Raw genomic sequence first — 11,958 nt, 5'->3', positions numbered from 1 at the left:
ACCTCAGCATTTTATCACCATTTCCTTTCCTTAAGAATAGTTTCCCGACAGATACACTTTCACTCATTTCTGATGAGCTTTCAGTGAGCAGCAGAGGGATCAACTTCTTTAGTCCTCCACTTTTCCAGCTTTCCCAGATTGTTTAAGGACACACTGCACAACATGACAAGATTTGCCATGTTTTGAGTTAATAGCTTTTTGGGAATCACGTTGTTGGTGCAAAAATACTTTTCTTTGTCGTTGTCTGTTACGTGTACACACAACAGTGATTCATTCCTCAAGTTAGGTGCTTTATGCTTGACTCATAGGTCAGTGTTATGAATCTTAACAAAAAACAAAATGTTTCTCTGAAAAAAGTTGGGCACAAAGACTGGACTGAAAATCAGTGAAAAATCAGCCAATGTCCAAAGATAAACTTTGAAAGACCTTCAGAAAGAAACTATCTGCTTGGAAGCAAAATATTTATAAAAAAAAAAAAAGCTGCTCATGACTTTTGCACAGTAGTAGAGTTTGCTGATAATTAAAATCATAAAAACAATCAATTTTGATTCCAGGAGGTGGATCATTGTGGTTTGGGAGAAGTTTTCAGCCCCTCCCATCCAGCTAATCAATTAAAAAAAATCTCCAAAGAGCATGTCACGCTTTTATTTCAGAGCATGATTTGACACAGTTTCTCTCCGCAGCTCATTAAACTAAAAATAAAAGTCAATTAAAACTGCATCCAGAGCTGTTTTCTTCTCTAGCAGGAAAACTCTTGAGCCTCATCTCCTATCAGTGTGTGTGTGAAGGCGTGCTGACACGAGGATCTCAGGCATTGTGGCGTGTTTGGGTTATGACAGCGTACTCACACGCCACATGAGGGTGAGGGTGTCTGAGAGCTATGCGGGGACACGGTATGTTATCTCCTGCTGACATCTCAGGGCAGGGGCCGCTGGTGACAAGAAAAGAGGGAAAAGGGGCGATATCCTTTCTTAAAAACAAACTTCACGCTGTAAATGCAGGGTTTTACACACCCACACAATTCCTTTAAAAAAAAAAAGAAAAAGAAAGAAAGAATCCAAGCCTTGACTTCATAATGGGTGTCGCCTTTCCTGGATGATCACTGGAAATTTTTTCGTTTGTAAAAGCAAACATGCAAATAAACATAACTGCGTTGCTGTCTTCAAGGTTAAGTTTCAGTTAAAAATGTATGATTCACTTTCACTGACGTGATGGAAAGCAAAGATCTGAGATAAATAATTATCTATTTGCATCATTACCGATTCTTCTCTGCTGCTCGTTAAAAGGTAACAGGAAACAAATGACACTATGAGAAGAAATGGTAATAAGCAAGACATTAAACAACAAAGAGCATTTAGAACCAAAGTGAAAGCAAGCGAAAGGACGGTTAATGAGATCTTTTAATGCTTTCTCTCAGATGTCCCAAGAGGGACTCGATAAGGCAGCAAAAACATAAAACAATATAATATATAAAGACTGAAAGGCCAAAATGGTAAATGTTGGCTCACTTTATCTGTGTGATCTTTCCTTTAAATGCATTTCTCCATAATATTACAACAGTTTGCAATAAATAACTTACTCAGTGGCACTTTTTTCTCCAGATTTTCTGTGTCAAACAAATCAATATTTGTTGGCAGGAAGTGCAGAAAGTCCAAAAATCAAACACCTGTGAATATATATCAGGTGTGAACCAATTTAAACAGCAACGTCCACACTTGTGCGCTCAAAGACATTTTCTTTTAAAACAACATGAAACATTGGTGAAATAAGAGTCTCTCTCTTCACAACTTGATCAGCTGTCATGTTGCAATATTCACTGTCCCATGTGAGTTCCAGATGCTGCACAGCTGTAACAGAAATGAGGCTGAGAACCATAAACAGCAAACAGCATGTTCCTGAGACTCCATTAGGGGCAGTTTGATAGAGCTCATTACGGCTCCTGTGGACAAACCGTGAACAGGTTTGGGAACAAACGAGTCCCATAAAATATAAAAGCTTATCCTGGTCAGCATCTATGACCAGATGAACCCTCCCCCTGAACCACACCCACTCCCTGCAGATTTCAGGATCACATCTGAGGGCAGAAACAGGCGTGGAAACATGTTTAAAAAGGTCAGAAAATAAAACTTTATAATCTTAAAACTAACAAACAGCCAGCTTGGTCCGCCTGCTGGCATCACCGAGCACAGCTGAAGGATCTGCTACTTGTCGTCTCCAACGTCGGTGCGTTTGTACTTCTCTTTAAACTCGGCGTGCTTCTGACGCAGGATTTCCGTCTGCTTCTTAAAACCATTGACCCTGAGAAACCGCAAATGAAACAGCATCAGAATAACAAACGCATCATCAGAGAGAAGCAGGGGAAAAAAGGAATCTGAAGCTAAGTGCACTCACCTCGCCCTCTCTTTGGCTTCATTGTAAATTTCTATGATGATTCGGTCTTTCTCATCCATGAAGTTAGTGTGAACTTCTTCCAGTTTCCTGAAAGCATCAGAGGGAAGGAGACAATTCCCTTTTAGAGAGCTTAACCTAAGAACTCAGCAGGCGCTCTTTATTTATGGGTTTGTACAGCTGTTAGAGCAGCTCCTCACATCACAAAGAAGTGAATCTCAACAAACACATGTGGCACCAGGTCAGTGTGTGAAAGCAAACTCAAGGCTGCGAGTTGGGAGGTTGTGCCAACAGACACGTCCGCAACATTCCTCATTCATCTGGATGTGAATGAGCAGCAAATAAAAGGACACAGTGTGGACAACGAAGGACAGGATGTGAGCAAGAGGAAGTTTACCAAATGCACACCTCTTTCTAATATTTACAGTTTAAATTTCAATAGAAAATGCTGAATGCTCAGTCGGTATCGTGTGTGGGGTTTTTACTTGAAGAGGACGGCGTGGGCTCCTATGCTGAGCATCATAGCGACGACACAATACGCCACCAGGCGGAAGTTCCTCCTCCTCCTCTTCTGCTTCTCCTCGGCCATCATCTCTGGAGCGTGAGGGTGACGAACCTGCTCCCAGTAACGGATGTTCTCATAGGCGTCCATGCTGATGGGAAAGGCATGAGAAGATTGACTAGTGACATCAGAAACAACGCTCAATGTAATAAGCACTTGTTGTAATAAGGTTTCTTATTTGATTTGCTGTTACACAAATTGTGTCTGAACTTCAAGAAACATGAAATATGACAAGTGCAGTGTGCATTACTGTATTTAGTTATGGTCATAGTCTGTATATAAAGGATGGAGCTTCCAAAAGCTCCAGGACTGCAAAGTAAATCCAAAGCAGATTTAGTTTTCATGTCCAGCAGGAGGGGACTCCTCTAGCTTCAAGTCCAGATGTATAGACGTTTATGAGCAAATGACCCTACTGATCTCTCACTCTCTGACCTCAGTAAACAATTTCCTAATGAGTTTATGAGCTCAATCTTAAGTTCAAATTCTTGAATACAACACAAAGTTCATTGTCTAAATTATTGGATGCTGTGAAGATGATTTCTCAACCATGGAAATAATTCTGCGATTTATTTGTCTTCTGTGGTCAGTGGACTCATTCGTTGCATAAATGCATCATGTATAATGTTGATTTGGCCACTGCTAAAGTTTTTCCTTTCTTGCTGAGCTGTTTATTTAGTTTAACTAGCAACACAAATTTATTTTTAACATCACAGTCTCCTTGGACTTCATACAGAGAGTTCCAGTGACCAGGTACTAAACATAATCTCAAAACTGCAGATCTTTTATGTGCTTATTTAGTCCCTGAATAACGAGAGAAAAGGCCTCATCTGGCCACAAAACTGCTTGTCAGTCAACTGTCTAACTACTTTAGATTCTCTGAAACTGTGGGACTGTGGATAGAAATGTCTGTAATTCAAGTGTAACACAAGTGTAGTTGTAAGACATGCTTTTTTACAGCATTAAATATCGGGGCAATTGAAAGTAAATTCCATGTTGCAAAAGTTGTAAATCAGTTGGCGTATATGATTTAAACATTGTCGTCCCCATTTTTTGTGCCTTTAGAAAGGAACTCCCAGAAATAGATATGCAACAGTGTCAGTCACAGATTCTCTGTTTCTATTCTAAATCTGTCCCTTGGTGCTTTAAGATGACCGCTGCTCTGGCCTGAAATTATATAAAAAAAAGTGAATTTTTCAGATGTGCACTTCAACCTTAAACCTTTTCAGACATTGCCCATCAGAGCTGTACATGAGAACATCAATGACGGTATCAGCTGTATCTGACATTAAACAGTCTTTACCCTGCATGCTCCTCAGTATAGTCTGTGTGACATCCTGTTGAGCCCATGAAAGAGAATTGATTGAACACATCTGACGCTGACAATCTCCTGTTTTACTGTTATACATGTTAGAAACAACGAAGCTCCAAACACTGGGGTTCCTGTGTGAAATTTGCTGCTTTTAAAGATGACACTCTGTTAATGTAAAGTTCATAAGCAGGAACACACTAATGGATGTGGGTGAATCCTCACCTGCCTCTGTAGCTGGGGTCAGTGGAGGCAGATCTGAAGACTTGAGCACCACCATACGGCTGTCGTATTTTGAAGTCGTACTCCTTCCTACTCAGATCTTTGCTCAGCACCCTGTAGGCCTCGTTCAGCTGCACAAACTGGCTGTGCAGTGCCGGGTTTGACGGGTTGCTGTCTGGATGTAGCTGCACAATAAAGGGGACAGAGTCAGCGGCAAATTCTCCTCATGAAGCATGAAAAAAGAAAAGATCTGGTGCAGGTCAAATATGCAACCATTAACAACCGAAAAATGTTCTTACTTTTTATGACAAATAGATTTTTGTTTTGCACTTTGAGCCAAGCTTCTTTCTCACCCTTTAATGAGGCCAAAGCCACAAAGTAAACACACATACCCATCCTTATTTAAACTGGGAGCCACAGCTTGAAAACAAACAGTGAGGAAGCTCACTGTGGGAACAGTTAGCAAGCACAAAATGTGCTGTGCAAGGCTGCCCTCATGTGGCCAGATGTTTTATTTAAATCCAAATGGGAATGATACCTTCTTGGATTTGTCAAAAAACGCATTTTTGATTTCCTCCAACGTGGCATCAGATTTGACTCCCAGGAGGTCGTAGTAGGTTGCAGCTTTTCTGTAGTGAGAAAGCAAAGAACTCAAAACCAAGCAGGCACTCAGACCTGTTTAAACACAGAGTACACAAACACAATCATCAAGGTGTTCTCAGCAACTCCGCCTAAAACCTAAGGGCACACATTCACTTTGTCTACCTTTGCGTATAGCTCTGGGAGAACAGCCGCAGTCCACTCTTGCAACACCAAAAACAACTCTGGCACAGACGCAGCTGAGCCTCCAACTGCATGATGGAAATTTTTGGCGGTTCCACACAAGGACCTGAGCAGAGAGGAAAGATGAAACAGTGCAAAGAACCAAACCCAAGGCATTAAGTACTAAGTGGGCAGGCTCCAGATACTAAATTTAAATATGTTAAAGTTATATATGTGTAATTATGAAAAGGAAATAATGCTGGGTTTTATTTTGTCAAAGAAAAATTTTAGAAAAAGGAGGTCAAAAAACAAATTTTGGCTTCACAGTTTGGTTTATTACACAGTCGCCTAACACAAAAAAAACCTTGGTTTGAGACAGCCAGGAGTCACAAATCCCTTTGGGGTTGCAGCAGGAAGGGTAAAAATCTGCCAAATAAAACATGAGAGCTGAAGAAGCTTCTAAGGGACAAAGTTTTAACAAGTTTGTGTAAAAGTTTGTGTAAAAGTAACACCAAAAATCAGCATTTTATTAATTAAAAGTGAATAAATAACTGAAACAAATCCAGAGTATCACCGTTATGTGTATCTACAGCAGTTTCCAGGAAGCAACAGAATCAGTTTTTTTATTATTATAAATCTCGACCTGGAACTGCCTCTGAAGATATTATTGATATGATATATCAGTAATAAAACATTGTGAGACATCTTAGATCAATGATAAAGTGCCGGTGATGCTAGAAGGAAAACAAACAAGGAGAAGTAGATTTTAGGCATTATGTAGCCCAGCACCAGAAGCAAATTTGAAATTGTATTGTATTGTTCCCCAAAGAAAACTCTACTTTTTATTATCTTCAACATTTTGATTCATATTCATTCTTCATATTCATCATCATACTTTTAATATATATATGTAGATCTATTTATTTTTATTAAGTTTAACAAAAACATTGCCTCACCTTCAATTTTTAGACTCCTTTTATATGAGATCGTCAGAGACTTATTTTAGTTACTGGTAAAGACGTCTACACTCACTTATCTCACCTGATCGTTGGGCAAACAACAGGATTGAGTTGACTATGTTGAGCACATGTTGAATGTCTCTATGAAATAAATGTTACGCCTAAAACCAAGGTTGGAAAACAGAAACAGCTGCAGACTGATGTCTTTGGTAACTGCCCATGATATTAATTAAGGAAACTATTGGCCTTGACCAAACACAGCCACATAACTACAAATCAGCCCAGGAAACCTTCAAAACAGCTCACATGAAGTCTTAGGAAAATGTCAAGGAAGACATACATTTTGGACTAACAGTATTTTTCTTTTAGTTTTACAGCTCATTCTACTGACAAAGACCTCCCCCACAGCACTTCATACTGCACTAAAGTAATGAATAGACAAAAAATTAAATGACAGAAAAGCTCCTGTTTTTTCACTACTATAGAATTTTTATCATTATTATTATTTTATTTTATTTTGTTTGCTGTTGAAAAATATTCATCCAAACAATATTCCTGCTTATCTGGAGTACTCCAGTACTCCAGACTTCATTCTCTCCAGATACACTTCCCAGTTCCTCCTGGGAGATCCCAAGCCATTCCCAGACAAATGAAATATATAATCTCTCTAGCAGGGTCTAGGTCTACCCTGGGGTCTCTTTCTGGTTGGGTGTGCCTCCAAAGGGATGTGCCCAGGGGGTGTTCTAAATAATTGCCTGAAACACCTCAGATGGGTCCTATCAACAGGCAAAATATTCAATCCTAGTTTAGTTTTTATTAACCTGCACGTTATTTATTTTTTCTTTAGTAGGTAATGTGTGGTACTAGTCAGTCACTAGCTTTGGTACTTGGTTTAGTTTTAGTTAACTACAACTTAGCTGCAAACTGCCTGTTTTCTCTGATTTTACCTTTCACTGTCTTCCCATTGAAAATGTCGACGTCAGCATCTGTCCCCTCATCTGTGGACACGTGACTGAGGACCAAAACAAAGGGATGAGGTGAATGACATGTTTTCAAAGGGATTAAACAACTAAAACAGGGGGCCATTCGACACTTTTCACAATCAGCTGAAAGGTCAAACACGACTTGTGCTTCACTTTGACCCACTCACGTTAACTACGCTCAACTGCTACAATGACAGCTGGCTTTGCACACCAGTTATTACGTGTAATGTTCACATCAGTGAAGCAGAAAAGCCGACTAACCACATCATGAGATTCAGTAGGAACACTTTGTTCTGCTATCAGAGAAGTGCTAATGCTAGCCGGTGTTAGCTCTAAACTGTTGAACTACGTCACCGATAGCTTGTTAAAAACTGTATAACTAGAGGCGTTTTAATAAATACGTAAAATTAAAGTCAAACACACTTTCAAATAAGGAGTGGTGTAGAAGTAGAGCTGACTAAAGGAGGAGAGGTGACATACCAGCGGAGCGCAGTTTCATAACATCGCAGAACTGCGGTGCATAGAGCCAACGTCGTTTAGTCTACAAAATAAGAGCCCGGGCCTTCAAAATAAAACCACCATCATTTTCGGGATTAAAGAGTAGCTGAGTGACGAACAATGATAAATAAAAAAATAAAACATCAAAAAATAATAATTAAAATATTGGCAGTATTTTTAAAATGATTATATTATATATCTTCTTCAACATAACCAGCCTCGGGGGAGCCACCCCGAGAGTAGTACTCTACTGTTTATTGAGAGTAGGGTGGAACTAAATGTGGAGGAAAGAGTATTGCTGTGTCCAAATTCAGGGGTAGCATGCTTCGAAGGACCCGACCTACTTGGTCCACGTAGAGCGGGTCCTTCGAAGGCAGGGTAGGCCTGAAGTCAGCATGGATGGGTTGTAAAAATGTCACAAAACCGCATAACAGGGTTATTTTTGAGTTCACAAAAAAGCTCAATTATACAGATAAAGTGTATAGAATGTAAGTGTTTTCACAGCATATTAGTATATTTTACTTAAGCTTAATAATCAGAATAATGCTTTGATCTTTTCGAATAAATGAAATCATGCCTTTCTACTTAAACTGTTTATATTGTTCTCCACATTTTCCTTAACCAGACCAGACCCTTGTTCTGCAGGATTAACCTGAGTGTCCCAGTCCTGGACCGTTTTTTTTTCTAACCAACAGGATTCCAGGCCTGATTTTTGTTGATCTATTATGAATATTCTTGTTTCATTGTTATTGGTATTTACTTTATTCTCATTAAATAAATATCCATTTCAAAGTTAGCATTCTGTTCATACATATTGAAAATACCTGTAAATAAAATGAGTTCAGTGACAATTACTGTTTGTTTTAATTAATTTATTCATGACATAAAACTCTTAAACTAATGCAACACATAACAACGTAACAAATATATCCAAATAAATAAATGTACTAATGCATAACTCATTTTGGAACTAATCTTTCAAGTACTATATTGAAAACAGTGTGTCCATCCTTTCCCTGCTCTCTTGCACTCTCCTCTCCTCAGCCTCAGCCTCTCTTTGCTGCCTCTCTGATGAGGTCTAGCAGCTCATCATTCCTTTCTCTTTTCCTCTTTCCCCCTGTTGTGGGTGGCTGAATCACTTCCTCATTGCTTTCATTTTGGTCACCCACTGCTGCGCTTGGCCCTGGAGTGTCCTCAGGGAGAGAGGAAATTAGGACAGGAGGCAAATAAATACAACACAACAACTCTTAGTAGTTGTATATTTATTAACTTGTGTTCTTAAGAATTATCTTCTTGATTAAAAAAATACAAAGTGTGTATGTGTGTTAAGTTATCCCATATCTTTCTGGCCTGCAAGGGGGTGACTTTCCCCTGTAGGCCCATCTTCTCCAGAATTGTCCTGATCACACACAAAATGTAAGAGAAGAGGGAAAACCATGGCAACTATGTTAATCCCTAAATCCAAACGTTTTCACAGCAGAACAGAAGAGGAATACCATCTGGACATCACAGGTTCTGTTCAGCATGAGGGTTAATAAAACCGTACTCATATGAATATGATGTGTAAATTAATTTATTCTTGTACCTCTGTGCCACAGTGGCCAAATTTTTCACCCCAGTGAAGAGGCAATCATTTTCTCCTCGCATTTTAATAAATTGAGCCATTTTATTAAAATGTCTCACCCAGGCAAACACACACAACCAATAATATTTTCATGACCTTCCTCTTGAGTCTGAAGTGTATAAACAGTTGGGTTCCTTTTAACTTTAAAGAATGCTTATGTGATAATGTTTATGTGAAGACCCCGGGGTATCTGAATAAAGCAGGATTTATTTCAAACAAGCCCATCACAGATCATACACAATTCAGGGAGAGTTCTGAAAGTCAAATTGTAAAAACAATCTCATTCATTCATTCATTCATTCATTCATTTATTTGTTCATTTCAGGCACAACAAAATACATATGTTGAACATAAAGTGCACAAAACAAAAAAAAAACAAACAAAAATTACCTGAAAAGGAGTGGGACGAAGAAAACTTATTAAATCCCACCCCTATACTCACTCATCAACAAAAACAATAAGCTTCCCACAGCTACGCCCATCGTTGCAAAGCATCATACATATACATATATCTACACACACATGGACATATATGTACATACATACACGCACACTTTTTTTTTTTTTTTTTTGAATATATACCAGCAATGGTAAGAGAAAAGACATTACAGAGCACACTAACACCATTATTGAGTATACTGTGACCAGACCAACTGCTTGTAGAGGAATTTAAATCTATGAATATTTTTGCATTGTTTCAGTTGTAAACTCAGACTGTTCCAGATTTTCACACCACATACAGACACACAAAAACCTTTACGGGTTGTTCGAATTCTGGGTAATTTGAATTTTCCAAAGCCTCTCACATTATAACCTCTTTCTCGAATTTCAAATATAGTTTGTAAATTTGCAGGTAGAAGTTTATTAAAAGCTTTGTATAAGATTATGGTTGTATTGTAATTAACCAGATCCTGGAATTTAAGTAACTTTGCCTGAAGAAAGAGTTTGTGAGTATGATCTAGATAACCAGCCTTGTGAATAATACGCAGTGCTCGTTTCTGTACTGTAACTAATGGATTAGTTGTATTTTTATATGTGTTTCCCCACACTTCCACACAATATGTGAAATATGGAAGAACCAGGGTACAGTACAGAGTACGAAGTGCATCTTTATCAAGGTATGGTTTCACTTTGTTCAAAACTGCGAGGCTTCTGGAAATTTTGGTTTTTATGTGTCTGACGTGGGGTTTCCATGAAATTTTGTTATCAATTACGACTCCCAAAAATTTGTTTTCACTCACATTATCAATTGGTACACCTTCAATGATGATTGGTAATTCTATATTATATTTTAAATTACCAAAAAACATTGCTTTAGTTTTACTTATATTTAATGATAATTTATTTATATCCATCCATTTTTTTATTAATTTTAGCTCCCTGTTTACGGTCATTACAAGATCAGTGTAATCATCGCTGCTGAAAAATATGTTGGTGTCATCTGCGAACAGTATGAGTTTAAGTACTTGAGAAACCTCAAAAATATCATTTATGTACACATTGAAAAGTTTTGGTCCCAACACTGACCCTTGGGGAACACCACATGTAATACCAAGTTTCTCTGAATGGTAATGCCCTATGCTAACATATTGTTCCCGCCCCGTTAGGTAACTTTTTAACCAGTTACCAGCTTTCCCTCGAATACCATATCTTTCCAATTTATCCAATAAAATTGAGTGATTGATTGTGTCAAAGGCCTTTTTGAGATCAACAAAAATACCAACTGCATATTTGTTTTTATCCAGTGCATTAGTAATTTCTTCTACTGCCTCAATTATTGCCATTGAAGTGGTTCTTTGCGTTCTGAAACCATACTGACCAACATTTATTATTTGATGTTTTTCAAGGAATTTTTCTAATCTTGAATTGAAAAGTTTTTCTAAAATTTTTGAGAATTGAGGCAGTAGAGAAATAGGCCTATAATTGGTAAAACTGTGTTTGTCATTACTTTTGTATAGTGGTATTACTTTCGCAATTTTCATTTTTTTTGGAAATGTTACTAACATGTCCAAAGCACCCGCTGTGCTCTCCAAATCACGGACAAACAGTATCCCACATTCTTGATTTTTAGTTCACAAACACTTCTTGTAATAACTAACTACAGGAGTAGTTAGTTCTTGTAATAACTTCTTGTAATAACTAACTACAGGAGTAGTTAGTTCTTGTAATAACTTCTTGTAATAACTAACTACAGGAGTAGTTAGTTATTACAAGAAGTGTTTGTGAACTAAAAATCAAGAATGTGGGATACTGTTTGTCCGTGATTTGGAGAGCACAGCGCGTGCTCCCGACGCAGGGAAACTAATTTTGCAGGGGAGACCTACCTTGGCACTTGTGCAGGTGAAGCCAAAGGGAAGATATGCTTCACCATATTTTCCTGTCTTTGGCTTGGAAGGAAGTTGGTTTGGAAACATATTTGGCGATGCTTCATCTCCTGCTTTGCGTTTGTGTGGGCACCCCGTCAAAAACCTGTCCACAGTGTCCAAGCGCTCTTTTTTTTTTTTTTTTTCATACCGCGCCCCCCCTGCAATGGCTCTGCGCCCCCCTAGGGGGCGGGCCCCACACTTTGGGAACCTCTGCTCTAACACATCGCCCTAACTTTAACATATTTGGCACAACCTCAGTCTATCACTTCTGCTATCCTTAGGCACAGT

At 38.5% G+C, this 11,958-nt stretch overlaps 1 protein-coding gene across 2 annotated transcripts; it reads right to left on the bottom strand.

The window, feature by feature from the left end:
* Positions 1 to 1,382: 1,382 nt before the first annotated feature.
* dnajc4 (DnaJ (Hsp40) homolog, subfamily C, member 4) lies at positions 1,383 to 7,801 on the bottom strand. 2 transcript variants are annotated; one of them, XM_003444605.4, is made up of 8 exons: positions 7,663 to 7,801; positions 7,147 to 7,211; positions 5,244 to 5,367; positions 5,017 to 5,107; positions 4,482 to 4,663; positions 2,874 to 3,041; positions 2,392 to 2,478; positions 1,383 to 2,298 (listed from the first exon to the last, which is right to left on the bottom strand). In XM_003444605.4, the coding sequence occupies exons 3-8, from the start codon at positions 5,333 to 5,335 to the stop codon at positions 2,202 to 2,204; spliced, it is 717 nt and encodes a 238-aa protein (XP_003444653.1). In that variant the 5' UTR covers positions 5,336 to 5,367; positions 7,147 to 7,211; positions 7,663 to 7,801; the 3' UTR covers positions 1,383 to 2,201. The 2 variants fall into 2 exon arrangements, with proteins under 2 accessions (XP_003444653.1, XP_019220747.1); XM_019365202.2 differs by lacking the exon at positions 7,663 to 7,801 and adding an exon at positions 7,606 to 7,628 and having other exon boundaries at positions 2,104 to 2,298.
* Between the last annotated feature and the right edge of the window lie 4,157 nt (positions 7,802 to 11,958).

This window comes from Oreochromis niloticus, linkage group LG2 (genome assembly GCF_001858045.2).
Source record: "Oreochromis niloticus isolate F11D_XX linkage group LG2, O_niloticus_UMD_NMBU, whole genome shotgun sequence".
NCBI classification, from domain to species: Eukaryota; Metazoa; Chordata; class Actinopteri; order Cichliformes; family Cichlidae; genus Oreochromis; species Oreochromis niloticus.
This window is presented reverse-complemented; position numbering and strand designations above follow the sequence as displayed.

Coding starts and splice junctions, on each gene's coding strand:
- dnajc4 (XM_003444605.4), bottom strand. CDS start 5,335: ATGCAGTTGGAGGCTCAGCTGCGTCTGTGCCAGAGTTGTTTTTGGTGT. Junction 4,664..5,016: donor TTTTTGACAAATCCAAGAAG/GTATCATTCCCA, acceptor TTTATTGTGCAG/CTACATCCAGACAGCAACCC. Junction 2,479..2,873: donor GCCCACGCCGTCCTCTTCAA/GTAAAAACCCCA, acceptor TGATGCTTTCAG/GAAACTGGAAGAAGTTCACA.